General features: G+C 44.8%; 1 protein-coding gene across 1 annotated transcript in view; it reads left to right on the plus strand.

Annotated features, from left to right (window-relative positions):
* The first annotated feature begins 12,859 nt into the window (after positions 1-12,859).
* The window catches only part of LOC113426807 (transient receptor potential cation channel subfamily V member 2-like), a 32,684-nt gene continuing 21,914 nt past the window's right edge, over positions 12,860-23,629 (plus strand). The window contains exons 1-7 of the mRNA XM_087969647.1: positions 12,860-13,176; positions 13,422-13,512; positions 15,551-15,748; positions 16,897-17,030; positions 18,682-18,834; positions 20,836-20,976; positions 22,877-23,175. Coding sequence (XP_087825773.1) covers positions 15,567-15,748; positions 16,897-17,030; positions 18,682-18,834; positions 20,836-20,976; positions 22,877-23,175 — 909 coding nt within the window. The 5' untranslated portion in view covers positions 12,860-13,176; positions 13,422-13,512; positions 15,551-15,566. The remainder of the gene's footprint in view (positions 13,177-13,421; positions 13,513-15,550; positions 15,749-16,896; positions 17,031-18,681; positions 18,835-20,835; positions 20,977-22,876; positions 23,176-23,629) is intronic.

Consider the following 23,629-nt stretch of genomic DNA (forward strand, 5'->3'; position numbering starts at 1 on the left):
AGTGCGCGCTAGTGAGGGTTGGTGGATGACCCCCGAAAATAAGACCTGGTGCTTTTTTGGGTGGCAAAAAAAAAACCACGGTTTTATTTTCAGGGAAACAGTTGCCTCCAAAAACTCAGATTTTACCTAGAACAACAATCAGTAAAAAAACTGCTTTTGAAGGGGAAGAAGTGCTGGTATTTATAAATCTGTTGCTGTGTAGAGCATGGGCAATAATCTCCCCTTGCTTTGCATTTGGTGTTGACAGAAAAATTAAAAGCAAAAGAGGTCAAGCCACTAATGCAGCAGTATCAAAGGGACATTAGAGTGTACATAACCAATTTTGCCAAGTCATAAAAGAATGTTAGGCATTTTTAAACTACTTGAAATAAAAGGGGTAAGGAAGAAAGTTCCAGAGTGAATTTGTAAACGCCAAAGTAAAAGCTCACCAAAATCTCATTACATGTTGTACCACTCCCAACACTGAAAAGCCAAAAATAACTTAAGCCATCAAGTCAGAGCTTCTGGGGGGGTTGTGTGCTAACCGTGGCTTGCTGAGCTTGGCTATGCACGTGCCTTTTTGCATCGCGTGGTTTGTCTCGTTCATGATGACTTTGAAAATGGCACATCCTGAATTTCAACAAATGCATCGATCATCCCTTGATTGCAAAATGAGCAGCAAAAAGACCCCAATTTCCCCGCGCTGGAGCCTATTTTAGGAGTTATAATTCTGGGTGTTGCAGTTAAAAGATTAAAAAAAACAAAAAACACGGGTGGGTAGGTGGGTATATAGGCAGTCCTTCACTTACACAACCACAATTGAGCCCACATAATTGAGCTCAAAGTTTGTTGCGGTACAAGCTCGCTTGAGGGCAACAAGAGATATTGGTGTACCTTTGAAATATTTGAAGACTGCTATTCGACTGTCCTCGGAACTGTCTGTTTAATGACAAGTTTAAAAAGTGACTTTTTTTCAGCAGAGTATAGACGCTTGGCAACTGAGTCATTGTCATGCCCCTGTTGGAGTCTGACTCCGAGGGAGAGGAGGAGCAGCTGACAGTGGAAGTGTGGCTCCGGAGGCTGTGGAGGAAACTGGGGAAGGGCACAGGCCAGCTGGGCAGTCAGAGGAAGACCCAGGCCCATCCCCTCTTCATCCTAGGTCATGCAGGGAGGAACGGATAAGGGAGAAACGTGAATGGCATGGTCTATGGGAGAGGAAAGGGCCTTGATCCCCTTCATGGGCTGCAGCTGGGAGGAAAGTTTAAAAAGACAAACCGCTCATGGCCCAGTGCTGGAAGTAAAGCGTGAAATAATTCTAGTCTTTCAGTTCTTATCTGAGTTCTGGTGTCCTTCCCAGTGTGTGTGTACTTCGATATCTGTGGATGTTTTCAAGCCCTTATCTTGCCTTGTCTCACTAATTGCTTCAGTGTGGTTTGTGTTGTTTTTTTTCTATAATACATTTATATATATTTTGAGTTTGAACGGAATTACGTCCTTTTCGCAACTTTGTGGGGGAGTTTTTTTCTGCAGTCAATGATAATTGGAGCTTTGAAGACAAGTTGAAGGAATTAAAGGGACTTCACCTGTTTTTGTGACCGTTGCTTTTGTATCCCACCCTGGGGTCATCACAATTGCTATTAGACTAAGCACACAGGAGGTCCTCAGCTTAGAACTATCCGCTTAATGACAGAAGTTACAATGGCACTGAAGAAAGTTTTAAAAGTGACTTTTTTCACAGGAGTGTAGACGACGCTTGGGAACTGAGTCATATTTATGATGGTTGCCGTGTTAGACAAATGCTCTAATCAAATCATGAGCCTTGAGCCAAATTTCAAAAGAAATCTAATTATTTATTAGGAACAACATGCTGGGCACTTATCCTAATGAAGCCAGCTTTGACTCATGTAATTTACAGTGCACCTATGACCCTGTTTCCTCCCCTCCCTGGATGTGTCATGAATCACATTCTCCAACAGAGAACTTTCCCGGGCCCTAGAGGTCACATCCCCTCCAACTGGATTGGTCACCTGGGATACAGCCTTGGTAAGGTATGCGTGGAATGTACTTCCGGTTTTGATTGCCTTACTGTTCTTTCAGGTTCCCCCGCCCTCCTCCCTATGGCAACTCAAAAGGAGTCCAGGGATGCTTTATGAGTTGACAGTCTTGGGGGGTTGTCTGAAGCCGCTTTTGGGACCTGACGAGCAAAGTCAATGGGGAAGCCAGAGTCACTTAACACAGGGGTCCCCAACCACCGGTCCGCGGACCAGTACCGGGCTGCGGAACAACTCCTACCGGCCCGCGGCTTGCTGGGCGCCGCCATCTTTTTTTCATGAAAAAGTGCTTCCGTGAGCTTTTCCGGTAGAAAGCTCACCGAAGCAGCTTTCATCAAAAGATGAGCGGCATAGCGCTCGGTGAGCTTTTCCCGGAAAAGCTCACCGCGCAGCGCCGCATCTTTTGATGAAACGCATGCTTCCGTGAGGTCACCGAAGCACTTTTTCATCAAAAAGATGGCGGTGCCCAGCTGATGCCGGTACTGGGCCGCGGCGCCCAGCTGATGCCGGTACTGGGCTGCGGCGTCAAAAAGGTTGGGATCACTGACTTAACAGCCATGTGACTTCCTTAACAACTGCAGTGATTCCCTTAACGGTGGCAAGAAGGATCACAAAATGGGGCAAAATATATTTATTATGAAATATATTCCCTGTCCTCCCCATTTTATATCCGACGACGACTCTGGGCAGTGTACACTTAATTGTCTTGTTTAGCAATAGAAATTTTTGGCTCCGTTCTGGTTGTACGTTGAGGACTAACTATTTTGGGAGTCCTATCAGCCAGTCAACTCAAGTAACAGTCAGTCTTATCTCACCATTGCCAGGAGCTGATGGCCATGCCCTCCACATCCAGACCAACAGAACTACTTGAGGTCCAATGAACCCCTAAACTTCACGGTATGTCGAATCTACTCGCAGGACAGAGATTGACGTGTCAATGGAGATTGTCCGTCATCCAGGTCATGCTTGTCCCAAAGGTGCAGTTTTTCAAGATGCACCTGTTTTTTTCTTTGAAGGTGTTTCGCTTCTCATCCAAGAAGCTTCTTCGGCTCTGACTGGATGGTGGGGAAAGGAAGGATTTATACTCCTTGCAGACAGCTGGTCACCTCTATACATAAAAGCGAAATGCCACTCACGCATCGTCACAAAATCTCCAGAACTGTAAAGCTTACAAACTTGAAATTTGGCCTATATGTTCCTCTTGGCTTCTAGGTGCTCACCAAGAAAGGATTTTTCGAAATGACCATCAGAGCATTAATATTTCCTATATTATTATTATTATTAACACGCTCTGATGCTAAGGAGTTCTATTCCCCCTCCCCACCTGAAAAGAAATCTCTTCCAAATGCAAAACACAAGCAGAGGAGGTTCAGTTTCTAACCCCCTAACCCCAAAATAACTTTAAAGTGCTCAGTTCTCATAAGTTTTTTTTCAACATTTCTACACATAACTGACATGTTTGTTTCAATTAAGACAATAATTCTTAGGGAAATCCAGGTCATCCTGGACCTGCGATCACAATGGAAATCCAAATTTCCGTTGCTAAGCAAGATCATTGTTCCTGCATCTAATATTACAAAGTTTCTCCTCCGGAAATATTGAATTGCTAACTAGGGTATACAGAACCTTTACTAGACCAATACTCGAATACAGCTCATCTGTCTGGAATCCGCACTGTATATCAGACATGAATACAATTGAGTGAGTCCAGAAGTATTTCATGAGAAGAGTTACTACACCCCTCTGCTCGCAACGGAATACCCTACACCACCAGGTTTGAGATTTTGGGCTTGGACACCTTGAACTACACTGCCTAACGGTTGGATTTAAGCGTAGTACACAACATTATCTGCTACAATATCCTACCAGTCAATGACTACTTCAGCTTCAACCGCAACAATACAAGAGCACACAACAGATACAAACTCAATGTTAACCACTCCAAACTTGATTGCAGAAAGTAAGATTTCAGCAACCGAGTGGTCAATGCCTGGAATGCACTACCTGACTCTATTTTTACATCCTCTAACCCCCACTCCTTTAGCCTCAAACTATTCACTATTGACCTCACCCCATTCCCAAGAGGTCTGTAAGGGGCGTGCATAAGTGCACAATCGTGCCTACTGTCCCTATCCTATTGTCCCCATTTATTTGTACCTATTTCCTCTATTCTTACTCACGTTTATACTTTATCTTGTAAGCGATTGACAAATCAAATCAAATCAAATCAAATCAAATAATAAAATAATAAAATAAAATAAAATAAAATAAAATAAAATAAAATAAAATAAAATAAAATAAAATAAAATAAAATAAAATAAAATAAAATAAAATAAAATAAAATAAAATAATAAAATAAAAAAAAATAAAATAAAATAAAATAAAATAATAAAATAAAATAAAATAAAATAATAATAAAATAATAAAATAAAATAAAATAAAATAAAATAAAATAAAATAAAATAAAATAAAATAAAATAAATAAAATAATAAAATAAAATAAAATAAAATAAAATAAAATAAAATAATAAAATAAAATAAAATAAAATAAATAAAATAAAATAATAAAATAAAATAAAATAAAATAAAATAAAATAATAAAATAAAATAAAATAATAAAATAAAATAAAATAAAATAATAAAATAAAATAAAATAAATAAAATAAAATAAAATAAATAAAATAAAATAAAATAAAATAAAATAAAATAATAAAATAAAATAAAATAATAAAATAAAATAAAATAAAATAAAATAAAATAATAAAATAAAATAAAATAAAATAAATAAAATAAAATAAAATAATAAAATAAAATAAAATAAAATAATAAAAATAAAAATAACAGGATCCACCACCTTGAATAGAATCCGGGAGCATTTTGGCAGCCAATGCGCCTTTGAAAGAACGATATCCCTGGTGCAAATCTAAAAACTGTTGCCTTATAAACCAGCTGTAGCTTCTGGATACTCTCCAAGGGCAGCCCCACAAAGTGCGAATTGCAGTAATCCAGCCAAGAGATGGCCAAAGCACGAGTGACTCTGCACAGGGTATCCCTGATCCCAGAAAGGACACAAGGGGCACACAACTCCAGTTGTGCAAAAGGCCTTCCTGGCTGTCCCATCCTCCTTTTCCTCTTCCTCTTTTTTTTTTCCTCCTTCCTCCGGAAAATTCTAAATTCGGAAAGTTCATAAACGGTTTGACCTTCTTTTCCCCTTTTACAGATAGTCCTCGACTTACAGCCACCGCTGGTCATGTTTCCATTGCTAAGCAAGACAGTGGTTCAGTGAGTTTTGCCCCATATTACGACCTTGCATGCCACAGTTGTTAAGTGAATCACCAAAGTTGTTAAATTAGTCCCATCATTGTTAAGTGCATCTGATTTCCCCATTGACTTTGCTTATCAAAAGGTCGCAAAAGGGGATCATGTGATCCTGGGGCACTGCGACCGTCATAAATATGAACCAGTTGCCCAGTGTCTGAATTTCAATCACTTGACCTCAGGGAACTCTGGGAGTGGAAGCCCACCCCTCTTAAAACATGGCTGACTGGGGGATTCTGGGAGTGGAAGTCCACCCCTCTTAAAGCATGGCTGGCTGGGGGATTCTGGGAGTGGAAGCCTGTCTCTCTTAAAGCCTTCTGGCTGGGGGATTCTGGGAGATGAAGTCCACCCCTCTTAAAACATGGCTGACTGGGGATTCTGGGAGTGGAAGTCCACCCCTCTTAAAGCAGGCTGGCTGGGGGATTCTGGGAGATGAAGTCCACCCCTCTTAAAGCATGGCTGACTGGGGAATTCTGGGAGTGGAAGTCCACCCCTCTTAAAACAGGCCGGCTAGGGAATTCTGGGAGTGGAAGCCTGTCTCTCTTAAAGCAGGCTGGCTGGGGGATTCTGGGAGTGGAAGTCCACCCCTCTTAAAACAGGCCGGCTAGGGAATTCTGGGAGTGGAAGCCTGTCTCTCTTAAAGCAGGCTGGCTGGGGGATTCTGGGAGTGGAAGTCCACCCCTCTTAAAACAGGCCGGCTAGGGAATTCTGGGAGTGGAAGCCTGTCTCTCTTAAAGCAGGCTGGCTGGGGGATTCTGGGAGTGGAAGTCCACCCCTCTTAAAGCAGGCTGGCTGGGGATTCTGGGAGTGGAAGTCCACCCCTCTTAAAGCAGGCTGGCTGGGGGATTCTGGGAGTGGAAGTCCACCCTCTTAAAGAAGGCTGGCTGGGGGATTCTGGGAGTGGAAGTCCACCCCTCTTAAAGCAGGCTGGCTGGGGATTCTGGGAGTGGAAGTCCACCCCTCTTAAAGCAGGCTGGCTGGGGGATTCTGGGAGTGGAAGCCCACCCCTCTTAAAGCAGGCTGGATGGGGATTCTGGGAGTGGAAGCCCACCCCACTTAAAGCATGCTGGCTGGGGGATTCTGGGAGTGGAAGCCCACCCCACTTAAAGCATGCTGGCTGGGGGATTCTGGGAGTGGAAGTCCACCCCTTTTAAAGCATGCTGGCTGGGGGATTCTGGGAGTGGAAGTCCACCCCTCTTAAAGCATTCTGGTTGGGGGATTCTGGGAGTGGAAGTCCTCCCCTCTTAAAGGCATCAAAACTGGAAAAATCCCAATCTAGTGTGATACACAGATTTATCATGAAATAAGGAAGTCAATTGAGGTCAGCAGGACTGGATATCAAGAAGACAATACACGGAAAAGAAGACAATACTTGAAAAATAGCCACGTCTGATTTCTCCCCTGGGCTAAGCTAAGCTACAAACCTGGTTGCATTCATTCATCTTGTGAAGGGTTTTTTCCACCCTTCTCTGGGAACAAGAATTGTTGCAGTCCAACTGAAACAAATATTTTTCTTTTCTTTATCAGCAGCCGGAAAGTAGATCAACCCTACACAATATTTTCTCTGAGCAAAAATATATTGATGTGTTGGAAGGCAGACCAGAAAAACAAGCCATTAATTTTGAACTGTCCTGAATTTTCCCAGAAAGGAGGTCGGCTAATGAAGAACTTGGCAAGAGGAATGTTGAAGGTATGTCATTATATCGAATATTAGGATGAAAAGCACGGATTCAGGGAAGGGGATGTGTGTTATGGTGAATCAGAATCAGCATAGAGCTGGAAGAGAGCTTGGAGGTCTTCTAGTCTAGCCCCCTGTTCAAGCAGGTGTTCTGACCAAGGTTTCCCGGGACCGTAATTAAGCACACGCTTAGTTAAAACAACTCTTGTTTTATTGCAATACTGGGAATTATGTTCATTCCCAGCCTGTAATGAGTCCCAAACAGTCCCTCAAGATAAGCACCCACCTTTCTCTCCTTTGAATTGCTGCCAACAACTAAAGTGCCAAATTAACTATAAAAAAAACAACCGAAGTAGGAAGTCCACACAGAGCTTCAAGGATTAATCCGAACAGAACAAACGTCTTTGCTTCCCGCAAAGGTTTCTTCACCTTCGTCTGTCCTTTATACCTTATAGGAGGGGCAATCACCTCCCAGCCTTACTCCCGAGTCGCCCCTTTTGTCTCAGCTGCTCTTGCCTTCTAGCAGCTCTGGGCACACATGCACTGGGAACAGGCTCCCGTTGTTCCTCTGCCTTGCTGTTGCCAGACTCCGGAGGCTCCCGAGTCAGCACATAACTCCCAGATTCTCCTGGCCCCATCTCTGCATTGGACGCAGGACCCTCGTCCAAGTCCTCTCCCCGTTCTTCCCCACTGTCCGATTCCACTGCCGTCTGCACAGGTTGCCGGTGAACCACAACAGCAGGAGACCCTACACCATTTCAGACAAATGGCTGTCCAGTCTCTTAAAAACCTCCAGTGATGAAGTACCTACAAGTAATCCCCCTGGTTAATTGTCCTCGCTGTTAAGAAGCATCTCTTCTGGATTAGTTTCCATCTCTTGCTTCTTGTCCTGCCTTTGGGTGTTTTGGAGAATAAATTGACTGTCTTAATAAAAATAAATTGCCCGTGGCACATCTGAAAGAAAGTATATTGCACTTTGCTAAATGAATTATACAGAATGCCATGGCTGTAGCTTGCAAAAATGATGTTTGTCTTCTCCAGGGCAGTGTCTCCAATTTTCTCCATATTAAGGTGGGTGGACTTCAACTCCCAGAATTCCCTAGGCAACATGGCTGGCTGGAGAATTTCTGGGAGTTGAAGTCCACATAATTTAAATGGCTAAAGATGGGAAACGCCGCTGTGGGATCGAAAGAATATCCGTGGTCTTATTTGACAATTGCCCATTTGAGCAGACATGAACCCCTGTTAGGAATAACCATAGTTACCTAACGTTGTTTGGGTAAATAATATATAAACCATGATAGCAAAGTTTAAATGTGTTTTTCACTTTAAACTCTAAATCAGGGATCCCCAACCTTTCGACGCGCATGCCCGGTTCAGGCGTCAGCTGGAGCGCCATGCCAGGTTCCGGCGTCAGCTGGCGCCGCCATCTTTTTGACGAAAAATCACTTCCGGTGACATCACCGAAGTGATTTTCGTCAAAAAATGACGGCGCCAGCGCTTCTGGTGAGCTTTTTCGGGTAGAAATGGCTTTCTACCGGAAAAGCTCACTGAACGCTGGCGCCGCCATCTTTTGACGAAAAATTGCTTTTTTACCAAAAAAGATGGCGGCGCCCAGCAACCAGCGGCCCGGTAAGGCTTGTTCCGCGGCCCGGTACCGGTCCGCGGCCCGGCGGTTGGGGACCCCTGCTCTAAATGATATAATTTGGGTGCGGTTGAGAAACTGCCATAAGAGGGAGCTAGAGAACCTAGATATCTACTGGATTGATGGTTGATTTTTTTGCGTGTTCCCTGTTGCTGACCTCGAAGGAGGAAAGAGTTTTGAATGCTGCATATCTAATCTACTGTGAGAAGATATTTACTGGACTGATTTATGGATTGACATTGTAGGTTAACTGACCTTTTCTTCGACACTGGATTTTTGCAATTGAACAATCTCCGGACTGAACTGACTGAACACTAGTGAATGATATTTGGACTGTTTGACCCTGCTAAACTCTTAATGGAATAAACTATTCAACTAAGACAGTGTATCCGTTTTTACTGAGTGTGTAAACTAAAAAACGCTTTCTCTCATATTCGCCTGACTGCCTGACTGCTGTGCACATTCTGCTAGGGTATATCCCTAACAACCCCAGATAGTCCTCGACTTATGGAAGGATCGATACTCCTTGCAGAGAGTTGGTCATTTGCAGCCTTTTTAGTGAGTCGTTGAGGCCACTTGGAGGTTTGTCTGCGTCCTCAGATAAATGGGTCCTTCCACACCTATTTACACCACTCAGATGACCTTGAGGACAGAGACAAACCTCCAAGTGGCCTCAAAGACTCCCTAAAAAGTATGCAAATGACCAGCTGTCTGAAAGAAGTATAAATCCTCCCCTTCCCCACCATCCAGTCAGAGCTGAAGAAGCTTCTTGGACGAGAAGCAAAATGACTTCAAAAGAAAAACCAGTAAGTCCAGTTGCCTCTTGCAAAAAAGTATCTTTGGGACAAGAGATGACAACGTTCCCTTTAGTACGGGACTGATTTAATAAATAATAAGAAATGCATTGGATTGGATTGGATTGGATTGGATTGTACTGTATTCCACAGGTAGTCCTCAACTTACATTCGTTCCGTGACCGGTTGAAGTGACAACGGCACTGAAAAAAGTGAATTACGACTGGTTTTTGCACTTACGGCCGTTGTAGCAGCCCCATGGTCTTGTGATCCAAATTCAGTCACTTGGCAAATGGTTTGTATTTATGATGGTTGCGGTGTCCTTGGGATCAAACGATCAATCCCTTTTTACGACTTTCTAGGAAGCAAAGTCCACGGGGAATCCATGTCACTAACTGAACCACTGCAGAGATTCACGGCATTGTGGCAAGGAAGGTCGTAAAATGCAGCAAAACTCACTTTTCAACTCAGAAACAGCAATCTTGAACTCAGTGGTAGTCATAAGTCAAGAGCAACCTGTATTTGTATTGTATTGTATTGTATTGTATTGTATTGTATTGTATTGTATTGTATTGTATTGTATTGTATTGCATTGCATTGCATTGCATTGCATTGCATTGCATTGCATTTTATTATATTGTATTATATTGCATTGCATTGCATTGCATTTTATGATATTGTACTGTACTGTATTGCATTGCATTGTATTGTATTGCATTGCATTTTATTGCATTGCATTGCATTGTATTATATTTCATTGCATTGCATTTTATTATATTGTACTGTACTATATTGCATTGCATTGCATTTTATTGTATTGTATTATATAGCATTGCATTTTATTGTATTGTATTATATTGCATTGCATTTTATTGTATTGTATATTGTATAGTATCGTATGTATTTCATTTCATTTCATGCAAGAACTTCCTTGCTCTCACTCTGTACAATTTTCATCCCCACCACTCCCACCCCAAATGAAGACCAGTTCTAAGTCTCCTAATTCTCCCCCCCACAACATTTACAAAAATAAAGTAAAACTGGTTGCGTTCTCCTCCTTAAGGACTAGGCGCTTAATCGATACTCAATCCATGCACGTCAGCATACAAAGCATCAGGCCTCTGTCTGGATTCCCTCGCCCTCAGGGCCCCAAAGGAGCCTTCAAAAACCTTTCTGATCCTTACCACGTCCCTTTTGCACATTTTTGGGTGTGTTTTCGTTTCCTTTTTGCCTCTTTCCTTTCAAAGAAATCACATGTGGGGTGTTTTTTTTTTTTAAAGCAATGATCCACTTGATTCCATGGGGACTTCCCCGGGCGGGATTTCACATGACAAACTCAAGACCGGGGACAAAAACATTCTTGCAAGGATCAAAAAAAAGGAGAAGAAACGCCTTTCAAGCCTGGGGACTTAGATTTTCCACTTGAGACAGGCAGTGGTTGAACGGGGAGATGCCAGCTATGATCTCGATGACTCTAAAATAGAAGTTAATTCTTTATTGTCCAAGTGTGATTGGACGCACAAGGAATTTGTCTTTGGTGCATAAGCTCTTGGTGTACATCAAAGCTATAAGTGATAAATCATGCTCACAGTCATCCTAAATACATTCATAGTGATAGTCACGGGATACTAAATAAGCCATCATCATAAACCCTGTTAGGAAACTAAATAGCGAAACTATAAATAAAACAATAAATAATAACTTGCCTCCAGAAGTTGTAAATGCTCCAACACTGGAAGTTTTTAAGAAGAGATTGGATCACCATTTGTCTGAAGTGAGGTAGGGTTTCCTGCCTAAGCAGGGGGTTGGACTAGAAGACCTCCAAGGTCCCTCTTCCAACTCTGTTTATTCTATTCTATGTGCAATACAAACCATAAAGATACAAGCAGCAAAGTTATAGTCATAAGGAGAAGAGGGGATAGGTAAAAGGAATGATGAGAAGAATAATAGTAATACAGTCTTAGTAAATAGTTTGACAGTGTTGTGGGAAGGAGTTGTTTAGCAGAGGGATGGCATGGGGGGGAAAAACTGTCCTTGTGTCTAGTTCAGGGGTCCCCAACCACTGGTCCCCGGACCGGGACCGGTCCGTGGATCATTTTTTACCGGGCCGCAAAGCTTGGGCGCCGGCATCTTGTTTCGACGGCGCTTCCGGGTTTTCAGTTGGAAAGTGCTTCCGGGTTTTCAGTTGGAAAGCGGCATTTGGGTGCTCGCGCCTTAGTTTCGTCGAAGAGGGGGGGGGGCGGCTTCGAACAAAGAGCCGTCCCGATGGCGGTGGAGTCTCGCGTTACTCAGGTACCGGTCCGTGAAAGAATAAATAATCGTGAAACCGGTCCCTGGTTCAAAAAAGGTTGGGGGCCACCGGTCTAGTTGATCTGGTGCGCAGTGCACTATAACGTCATTTTGAGAGTTGAAGTATCCAGGATGTGAGGGATCTGTATCCACCCTGGTGATGGGAAGGGCATCTAGCCATTAAAACACTCTGCCTGCTCCATTCATTTACGCAGACTCCACCCCAGGGGTGGGTTTCAAAAATTTCAGCAACCGGATCTCTGCTCGCTTGTTGGGTGGGTGTGGCCATAGTGAGCATGGCCTGAGTCAGCCTCCTGCACTACAGCGGGTGTGTGTGTGTGTGTTTTCGCCCTACCGAGGCTGCAGAGGCTTTCCTTGAGCCTCCAGGAGGGTGAAAGCAGCCTCCCCCAGGCTCCAGAGGCCAGAAATGGGCCCACTTGTGGTCTTCCAGAGCCTCTGAGAGGCCCATTTTTTGCCTTCCCCAAGCCTCCATGTGGGCCTTATACTTACCTGGGGTCCAAAATGGGCCTGTGGAGACTCCTGGGCTGGGTGCGGTGGGGTGGGCGGGGCCAGACAGGAGTGGGATTTGAGGGTTCTCCAAACAGTGCAGAATCTTAGCTAGGGGTTCTCCCGAACCACTCCCCCCCCCGAGCCCCCAGCAACCTATCCCTGCCTATCACATCGTTTGAAGGGTTGAAGTTGAAGCCATTTATGTCCAGGGGATGTGAGGGGTCTGTATCCGCCCTGGTGACAGGAAGGGGATCTGGCCATTAAAAAAAAACCACCCTGCTTGCTCCATTCAGTTGCCGAGAACTCCACCCTGCAAGGGATTATGGGGTCGTTAAATTGAAGAGGATGACGATGTGAGGGGTCTGTAGATATTTTCACAGCCCTCTGTGTGAAAACCTAACACAAACTTAACTCAGGAGACCAAAACATTCTCACAAGGATCAAAAAAAAAAAAAAAAAGAGAAGAAAAAACCTGGAGATTCTGGGGGATTTTTTTGCGACTTGAGACAAGCGGTGGTTGAATGCAGAGAGGCCGGCTGATGTTTTTTTGGTGTCTCTAACCACAATCCTGAGATGGAGCGATGCTCGCATCTAACAGCTTGGCCTGCTGATCTCATTTGTCTTCTGGCACAGAGACCCGTTTCCTCCACCTCCTTCCTTCTCAGTAACGTTTACGATATCCTCTCGCTGGCACAGCTACTCCAGGCTTCCTCGGGCTGGGTGGAACCTCCTCCCTCCTTCCTCCGTGCTTCCACCGATCTTGCAGTGGGGAGGTTGTGTGGAGGGTTGCACAGACCCAAAACCAAGTCCATTTCTTGGATTCGCCTGCTAAACTCGGTCGCTGAAGATCCCCGCAAAGGAGATTCCAAAGATTTGGGGTACAATTTAGGCATCGTGGAAACCACGTTGTCCGTGAGTATCTTCTTCATAAGCCGAAGAGCATCAGTGGGTATCTTCTTGAATGATCCAAATCATCTCCTCCCAACCTTAAAATAAGACCACCTGGCTCATGAATGAGATGATTTTTTAGAGCATGTGCAGAGGGCAGGACCAACGCTGACTTAACAGTTTCATTTTAGACGAGAAGCAGAAAAAAAAAACCAGGCTGTTTATATATTTTTTGCTTTGCTGCTGTTGGAATGTATTATTACATTTAGAGGAGCCGTGCCGCTATTTAGTGGGGGGCTGAACTGGTGGGATTTCTGCCTGAGGCAGGACCCATTCTCCTCTTTTCCAGGAACCAGATAGGTAAGAATCTATTTATCTGAATCAGGGTTCCTTAAATTTAATTCTCCCAGGGAACGAACAGAGGACGCCAAACGGCATTTCACTCGTAAGGTTTATATTGATGGATATTTGATTGGCACCTTCGTTTGGTGGGGTTTTTGATTAGTGGGATTGTTTTTCAACACAGGCTGACCAATAATTTTGAATTGGTGGATCTCTGAGAGGATCTTGAGGGATTCCCCCCAACACCCCCCCCTCCAGGCATCCTAAGACCACATTTTAAGAAGATTTTGGAGGGTTGTTTATCATATTTTCAATTTGTCCAGCAATGTTTTTTTTTATTTTTTATTTTAGAGTTGTAAATAAATAATCCTTCCTCCCTCAAATGAAGGTCGGAGGCATTTAGATCAGCTGATGAATTGGAAATATTTTTCTGCCGGTGGAAACTGGGTGGGGTGGCGGAAAGCAAGAGATGAGATCCGTGCAACCGTTTGTAACGGATCTCTCTTCCTTCCACTTTTGTCGGCTGCTGCACACACACACACACACACACACACACACAAACAAACACAACAGCAGGCAAATGGCAAGCCCACAAGGAAGCAGCTTGTGTGGGTTTTGATAATGGAGGTAAGGCTTCTTCAGTTCTGGTGGGGGAAGCGAGGGGGGGGCTTATTTCAGGAAGAGCAATGACGAAATCACCCAAGGGAGATTTAAGTTCCTCAGGCGAGAACACTTCTCTGCTCTCTTGAAGAAGGGGTGGGGTGGTTTTTTCCCCCCAGTTGGTTGAGGACTAGCAGCTTGGATACTTCTCGCCGTCTTCCTTCTCCTTCTCCCTCCTCCCCATTGCTGTTGCTTTCTTCCATCCCTATCCTTTCCTTTTTTTCCTTCCTTCCTTCCTTCCCTCCCTTCTTCCTTCCTTTTTTCCCTCCCTCCCTCCCTCCTTCCTTCCTTCTTTTTTTCCTTTCCTCTCTCTTTTCCATCCTTCCTTCTTAAACTTTCTTTTCTTCTTTCTCCCTCCTCTTTCTTTCTTTCTTTCTTTCTTTCTTTCTTTCTTTCTTTCTTTCTTTCTTTCTTTCTTTCTTTCTTTCTTTTTCTTTCTTTCCTTCTTCTTTCTTTCTTTCTTTCTTTCTTTCTTTCTTTCTTTCTCTCTTTCTCTTCTTCTCTCTCTCTCTCTCTTCTCTCTTTCTTTCTCTACAAAGTTCCTTCATTCTATTCTATTCTATTCTATTCTATTCTATTCTATTCTATTCTATTCTATTCTATTCTATTCTCATTCTATTCTTATTCTTATTCTTATTCTATTCTATTCTATTGTTCTATTCTTTATTCTCTTCCCTTCCATATATTCTATTCTATTCATATTCTATTCTTATTCTATTTTCTATTCTATTCTTTATTCCTTTCCATTCCATATTTTCTATTCTATTCTATTCTATTCTACTCTACTCTACTCTACTCTACTCTACTCTACTCTACTCTACTCTACTCTACTCTATTCGGAGCAAAACTCATATATAGGGCTTTTTTAGGGCTTCCAGTTTAAGCCAGGGGGTTGGACTATAATCCCTCCAAGGTTCCTTCTAACTGTTCTGTTCTGTTCTGTTCTGTTCTGTTCTGTTCTGTTCTGTTCTACTGTACTCCACTCCACTCCACTCCATTCCAAACAGGAGCCAGTTGCGAATGTTGATCCCATGACCACATAGATGCTGTAATGGTTATAAGTGTGGAAAAACAGATAGTAAATTAGTGCCGTTATCTCTTCAAATGCTCACTAAACAAACAATTGTAAGCCGAGGATGACTTATATTGCCTCTCCTCCTCCTCCTCCTCCTCCTCCTCCTCCTCCTCCTCCTCCTCCTCCTCCTCCTCCTCCTCCATCATTCTGTTTGCTTGCCAGTTTTACAACCTCCTCTTCTCCCGAGAGAAGGTGGACTGCCTCCCCCTCGGACCCACATATCGAGCCCAACCCCTTCCCCACAATCCCCCCTCCCCGGTCCAGTTCTGCCAGCCATCTGGGTCCAGCCCTTGTCCCACCTGCCATTGTCACCTTTGCCAGCCTGCCAACCTGGACAATGAAGAAATCCCCCTGTGTCTTGGAGACGGATGACGGCCTTGGAGAGGATGCGAACTCAGCCCCGAAGGGCCCCGCTGGGGAGGAGCATGGACCACCACCCTTGGAGACCCCTTTCCAGAAGGAAGCCCCCCCCTCACCCCGGATTCGGGTGAATCTGAATTACCGGCCAGGACTCGTCACGTAAGTCATTTATCATGGATACCAAGGTGGGAATTATTTTGCCAATTTTCACCGGCCGAGGGAACTTTTGCGTTGATCTCTGTCAAAAGTTTATGGGTTGCTTTGCGGTCCAGTACAGGAATCTGGGACTTGGATTGGACTCGATGACCCACAAGGTCCCTTCAAACTCTTGTTATTCTGTTATCTTAAAGCGATGCACGACCCAATTATTCGTTTTTATTATTCGTTTCCTGCCTTTGTTATTTTTTTTTTACAAATAACTCAAGACGGTAAACCCATCCAAGGCATCTTCCTTCTTCTATTTGCCCCACAACAACAACCCTGTGTTCTGACCCAGCCCTGTTACCAGCAAGAAAATCTCAAACAAACACAGCAACTCAAACCTTCTCAGCTTGAATCTACAAATAACTTCTTTGTAGATAAAAGATGGCTTGCAGCCAATTAGTCTAACCAGAAAAGCCTTGACAGAATTCTTCAGATAAGCCACACACAATGCCGAGTCATTCGAACGTTTTTGCTTTCTGCAAAAGCAAAAACCTTTTGAAACTAGGCTTATATTCCCTGGAGGGAAGGGCCATTACATTGCATCCTTACTCCCGAGGCGCCTGTGCTGCTCCAGCTGTTCTCTTCTACGAATCATCCTGCGCGCACGTGCACTTGGCACAGGCTCCTCGGGAACCTCCTCGTCACTGCTGCCAGTTCCCACAATCCCTGAAGGCAGCAGTCCACTCCCTGATGATCCTGGCCCCTCATCTGAGTCATCGCTCTCCTCATCCATCTGCACCTGCTGCCGGCTAACCACAACACCTTGTGGGTTAGGCTGAGGCCTGAGAGAGGGTGGGTGGGACTGGCCCAAAGTCACCCAGCCAGCTTTTATGGTTAAGGCGGGATTAGAACTCACCATCTTCTGGTGATTGGCCCAAAGGCACCTAGTGGCTTTCATGCTAAGGCAGGACTAGAACTCACCGTCTCTGGTGATTGGCCCAAAGTCACCCAGCCATGGTTATTGGGGGACATTCCTGTAGTGGATGAGGGGAATCCCTGGATGAGGGATTTCTGGGGAGCACTTTAGAGAGCGAATGGATCGACCAGAGGACTGTAAGACCGAATCCCGTCTGGATCCTTTTCCTTTCCTTACTTCTCTGCAGACCGGATGACCCAAATCGCTTCGACAGGGACCGTATTTTTGGAGCCGTGGTTGCGGGAGATCCGGAACAGCTCAACGGCCTGAGCGATTATCTGCAGAGAACGTCCAGCTTTCTCACCGACACTAAATATAGAGGTAGATCACTTTTTGCTGACTTTCTTGCCTTAAAAGGTAAAGGTTCCCCTCGCACATACGTGCGAGTCGTTTCTGGCTCTAGGAGGCGGTGCTCATCTCCATTTCAAAGCCGAAGATCCAGCGTTGTCCAAAGACGTCTCCGTGGTCATGTGCCCCACATGACTAAATGCCAAAGGCGCACGGAACACTGTTCCCTTCCCACCAAAGGGGTCCCTATTTTTCTACTTGCATTTTTTATGTGCTTTCGAACTGCTAGGTTGGCAGAAGCTGGAACAAGGAACAGGAGCTCACTCCATAACGCGGTGCTAGGGATTCGAACCGCTGAACTGCTGACCTTTCTGATCGACAAGCTCAGCGTCTTAGCCTCTGAGCCACCGCATCCTTTACATCAACATAAAAAATAGATAAGCTTCATAAAACTACCAAGAGAAGATCATATTTGTAGCTCAGAGTGGAACTGTGGGGCCCTTGGTGCTCTCTGAGTTTGGTGGTTTCCTTGCAGACATTTCGTGACCCAACTAGGTAACATCATCGGTGCTAGAAGGCAATGAAGTTTGGGACGAGAAGGAGAAAGAGGAGGAGGATGACGATGACAACGACTGTGGGTCATTGGTGCTCTCTGAGCTTGGTGGTTTTCTTGCAGACATTTCATTACCCAGTTAGGTAATGTCATCAGTGCTAGAAGGGGGTGTGGTTGTAGAAAGGAGAAGGAAGAGGAAGATCAAGGGGTAGAGGAGGATCTATGGAATCTCTGGGGATCCCTGAGTTTGGTTGTTTTCTTGAAGACATTTTATGACTCAACTAGGTAACACCATCAGTGCTACAAAGGAATGGGGGTTGGGATGAGGTGAACTTTGGGGTCATTGATGGTTTTCTCGCAGAGATTTCATTACCCAGCTGGGTAACATCATCAGTGCTAGAAGGGAGGGTGGTTTTCAGAGAGGAGAAGGAAGAGGAAATTGACTGGGGAGTCCTTGGTGCTTTCTGAGTTTGGTAGTTTTCATGCAGACGTTTCATGACCCAACTAGGTAACATCATCAGTGCTAGAAGGGAGGAGGAGGAGGAGGAGGAGAAAGGAGGCAGTGAAGGAGTCCTTGGTGCTCTCTGAGCTTGGTGATTTTCTTGCAGACATTTCATGACCCAACTAGGTAACATCATCAGTGCTAGAAGGGAGGAGGAGGAAGAGGAGGAGAAAGGAGGCAGTGAAGGAGTCCTTGGTGCTCTCTGAGCTTGGTGATTTTCTTGGAGACATTTCATGACCCAACTAGGTAACATTATCAGTGCTAGAAGGGAGGAGGAGGAGGAGAAGGAGGAGAAAGGAGGCAGTGAAGGAGTCCTTGGTGCTCTCTGAGCTTGGTGATTTTCTTGCAGACATTTCATGACCCAACTAGGTAACATCATCAGTGCTAGAAGAGAGTATGGGATTTGCTTATATACAGGGGCCTACATTAAACCGCAGCCTAATCAAGGAACCACTAAGAACACTCCCACCGACACTGACAGGGCAATCCAGTGGTATATATCCCAATGAATTCTGGGAGTTGAAGTCCGCCCATCTTCAGGCGGCCAAAGCGGAGAAACCCTGCTTTAGGAAGACGGAAGACGGGCGGACATCACCCAAGCCTCCTTTCCCTGGACTTCTTTCTTCCAGATGGGAAGACAGGCAAGACCTGTTTGATGAAGGCCCTGCTCAATTTGAAAGACGGGAAGAATCCCACCATCCCTGCGCTCTTGAGGATAGACGAGGAGACCGAGAACCCCAACCCTTTGGTCAACACGGCTTGCACTGATAGCTACTACAAAGGTAAGTCTCCTTTTGGGGACGTTGAAGGTGGAGGAGTCCGTTTTGTAGTGTGTGGTGCAGGGGTGGGGTTCAAAATTTTTAACAATCGGTTCTGTGGGCATGGCAAGGTGGGCATGGCCATGTGGCTGGGTGGGCGTGGCTTCTTCTTCGTTTTTTTTTTGCAGCACAAGGGGGTCCATGCTCCATTTTGGGGCCTCCTGAGCCTCAGGGAAGGCTCCTGGGGGGTGTTTTTGCGCCCAGGAGGCCCAGGAAGGCAAAAACGGAGCGAGGGGGGAACAGCACCCCCCGCCCCTCCGCATGCTCCTTTTTGCCTCCAGGGCCTCAGGGAAGCCTCCTGGGTGAAGCAGTAAGACAGCGAGGGGATCCCGGAACAGCTGATAGTCAGAACAGCTGATCGTCCTCTCTCCTTCCTTCCTTCCTTCCTTCCTTCCTTCCTTCCTTCCTTCCTTCCTTCCTTCCTTCCTTCCTTCCTTCTTTCCTTCCTTCCTTCCTCCTCTCCTTCTTTCCTTCCTCCCTCTCCTTCCTTCCTTCCTCCTTTCCTCCCTTCCTTCCTTCCTCCTGGGAAGCAGTAAGACAGCGAGGGGATCCTGGAACAGCTGATAGTCAGAACAGCTGATCGTCCTCTCCTTCCTTCCTTCCTTCCTTCCTTCCTTCTTTCCTTCCTTCCTTCCTTCCTTCCTTCCTTCCTTCCTTCCTTCCTTCCTTCCTTCCTTCCTTCCTTCCTTCCTTCCTTCCTCCTCTCCTTCTTTCCTTCCTCCTCTCCTTCCTTCCTTCCTCCTTTCCTCCCTTCCTTCCTTCCTCCTGGGCGAAGCAGTAAGACAGCGAGGGGGATCCTGGAACAGCTGATAGTCAGAACAGCTGATCGTCCTCTCCCTTCCTTCCTTCCTTCCTTCCTCCTCTCCTTCTTTCCTTCCTCCTCTCCTTTCTTCCTTCCTCCTCTCCTTCCTTCCTTCCTCCTGGGTGAAGCAGTAAGACAGCGAGGGGGATCCCGGCACAGCTGATTGTTGGAACAGCTGATCGTCAGGAGGAAAAGAGAAGAAGAAATACCTCAAGGAGTGACTGAGCAGGGGAGAACGCAGTCAGCAATGTCAGGCATGTGCGATAAGGACTGACTGGGCAGGGAAGGGAGGGGTGGGCAGAGAAGGGCAGGCCCAGCCAGGGGCACGATTTCCCGGTTCTCCGAATGTGCAGAATCATAACAACCGGTTCTATAGAACTAGTCCAAACCGGGAGATTTCCACTCCTGGTGGGGTGGCTGGAAGGAAATATTTGGTTTGGATAGGTTGGAACTCCTTCCTTTCTTCCTTCCTTTCTTCCTTCCTTCCTTCCTTCCTTCCTATTGGTCTCTTCCTATTGGTTTCTTCTTCTTCTTCTTCTTCTTCTTCTTCTTCTTCTTCTTCTTCTTCTTCTTCTTCTTCTTCTTCTTCTTCTTCTTCTTCTTCTTCTTCTCCTCCTCCTCCTCCTCCTCCTCCTCCTCCTCCTCCTCCTCCTCCTCCTCCTCCTCCTCCTCCTCCTCCTTCTCCTTCTCCTTCTCCTTCTCTCTTATTTTCCTCCTTCTTCTTCTCCTCTTGCAAGATCTTAGGGAAATTCCATATTTTAGCCAACAAACTTGGGGAATGTTTATGTAACATAGCAAACTTGTGTGTGTTTCTGAATAGCGAGCAAGGGATGTGATCACAAAAGTCAAGATGGCCACTATCACCAGAGAGGACCTTAAGAGGACAATTCCTTCCTCCCTTCCTTCTTTCCTTCCTTCCTTCCTTCCTTCCTTCCTTCCTTCCTTCCTTCCTTCCTTCCTTCCTTCCTTCCTTCTTGCTTGCCGTCTCCTCCTCCTTCCTCTTCCTCTTGGTTCTTCTTCTTCCTCTCGATTCTTCTTCATCATCTTGGTTCTTCCTCATGGCCCTATGGAGGCTGCCATCTTGACTTTTTTGATCTCAATCTGCAGACACCCCTGTTAACCCTTCCATCTTTCTCCGGTGCCATTTTTCACCACCCGTGCAGGCCACACAGCCCTCCACACTGCCATCGAGAAGAGGAACTTAGATCTTGTGAAGATCCTGGTAGAGAACAAGGCTGATGTCCACGTCAAGGCTTCTGGTCATTTCTTCCAGCCGCACCGCAAAGGGGCGTACTTTTATTTCGGTATGGCAGCAGAACAAAACTCAGGTTTCATTCCACCAGAGATACAAGTGGGTGCCCACGGTGGTTTTGAGGGCCAAGTGAAGTTTTTAAAGCCAGACAAGTTTTTACATGAAACTCATCAAATTCGGTACTCAACTCATTTTAACACGAAATTTGTACTCGTTGTTTGGTACTCAATTGAAAAGCTAGAATGTGTCACTGTCGGTTGCGTTGTAACTCACTACATTATTCCTTTTTTAGAAAAAGTATTTATTTATTTTTATTATGCTTTTTCACGTTTACATATTCTCATCTTTAACAATACTGTGGCATCATTGTTACATATACAAATCTCCATACATTTATATTCATTTATAAACATTTTTCTTATCTCCATTATTCTTACTCCTACTATTCAACCATTCATACCAATTGTCCCATACCTCATAATACTCTGGCTCTTCTTCGCCATTTAGCTCTAGAGTGAGTTTGTCCATTTCAGCACATTCTAATGTCTTTTGGATTACTAATTCCTCCAGTGGTACACTATCTCGCTTCCAACATTGTGCGGATGCAATCCTCGCCACTATTATGTGTGTAATATCACATATTTGTTTTTTTTTTTACTACATTTCCCTTTAATTATTCCTAAAAGGTTTGAACGCTATCTGGCATTTCACTATTTCTTGCAACCAACTCCGTATTTTGACCCATTATTTTTGGGCTTCCGGGCATAGCCACCATATATGGAAGAAGGTACCCTGGCTCTGTTTACATTTCCAACATCTTGGATTCATATTGGGATACATTTTTGCCAATCTCATTGGTGCCAAATGCCAATGGTAAAACATCTTATAAAGATTCTCCTTGTAAGCTGCAGATCTTGTTCATGTATTGTATAATTCTTACTCAATAATTTTTTTCCAGTCTTCTAGTCCTTATGTTATGTCCAATTTTTTTTGTCCATGCTATCATACATCCTTTTACTACTTCCTCTTCGCTACATTATTCCTTAAGAGGAAAAATTGTTTGTCGCCTTCTTCTTCTTGATACTCATTGTTTTTGGTACTCATCGCAGCTCCCAGAATCAATTAACAATGAGTGTCAAGATACCATTTTAATTTGAAAAGTTTTGAATTTCTGAGAATGGGTAAAATTGGGTAAGATGTTTTCCTTAGAGCCAAAATAGGGGTGGGAGGGGGGAAATTTTGGCTGATTTTCAAGTTGTCCTTGACTTACAATCGTTCGATTAAGTGACTATTCAAAGCTACAACGGCACTGAAAACAGAAACTTATGACCATTTTTTACACTTATGACCATGCAGCATCCCACAATCAAAATTCAAATGCTTGGCAACTGGCTCCTATTTATGACAGTTGCAGTGAGTGTCCCAGGGCCACATAATTCGTTTTTGCGATCTTCTGACAAGCAAAGTAAATGGGCAAGGCTGATTCACTTACTGACCATGTTCCTAACTAAACAACTGCAGTGATTCACTTAACAACAGTGGCAAAAGTGGTAGCAAAAAGGGGAAAGATTCACTTAACAACTGTCTTGCTTAGCAACAGAAATTTTGAGCTCGATTGTGCTTGTAAATCAAGGGCTACTTGTAGCCATTATTCCACTGTCTCTCAACCTTGGCAATTTTAAGCTGGGTGGACTCTAAGTCCCAGAATTCCCCAGCCAACATGGGTGACTTAAAGACCTTTGGACTTCAACCTTGGCTACTGGAAGACCTGCTGGCTGGGGAACTCTGAGAGTTGAAGTCCACAAGACTTAAAGCCTGTGGATTTCAACTTGAAGACTGGCTGGCTGGGGAATTCTAGGAGTTGAAGTCCACAGGTCTTCAAGTGGCCAAGGTTGGACACCTCTGACCTAGATGGTCAATGCAACCTTGGCCAATCATCCTCTCTCTTCCAGGTGAACTTCCTCTCTCCTTGGCCGCTTGTACCAACCAGCCAGAGGTGGTCATGTACCTCCTGGATAACCCTCACAACAAGGCCAAGCTGACCAAACAGGATTCCATGGGCAACACTGTCCTCCATGCACTGGTGATGGTGGCCAATGACACGGAGAAAAACACTGAGCTCGTGGTCAACATGTATGACATGATCCTGATGAAAGGGGCCAAGATGGACCCTGCCTCCAAGTTGGAAGAGATTGTCAACCGGAAACAGCTGACTCCTTTGAAGCTGGCCGCCAAGACTGGGAAAGTTGAGGTAATCTCCCTCCTCACCAGATACATAGCCCTCGACTTACAACCATTTGCTTAGGAACCATTTGAAGTACCAATAACAGAGAATATTCATAGCTCAGGGTTGAAATGAGGGGTCCTTGGTCAGAGAGCAATTTGGTGGTAACCAGAAGCGCGACCGACTGCACATGTAAGGACAGACTGCGCATGCATGGAAAGGGAAATTGACATGGCAAGGGAATCTGCCACAGCCGGGTTTGTTCACCACCCGATTTTTGAATCGTGACCCGATTCAAAAATCGGGTGGATTTTTTTGGTCGGAACTCAATTTGGTTGCAGACAGGAGCGTTCGCGACCTGAGGTTCCACTGTAATTTGTATGTCTTTATTGTGGTGTTTGTGAGGTGTTCCCTAGACTTCATTGTGGATTCTTCTCACATCTTCTTGATCTTGGAGACAAAGTAGAGAAAAGAGGTGGTG

The sequence above is a fragment of the Notechis scutatus genome, chromosome 1, assembly GCF_049901735.1.
Source record: "Notechis scutatus isolate UNSWTSFEM ecotype Mainland chromosome 1, rNotScu1.2, whole genome shotgun sequence".
Lineage (NCBI taxonomy): Eukaryota > Metazoa > Chordata > Lepidosauria > Squamata > Elapidae > Notechis > Notechis scutatus.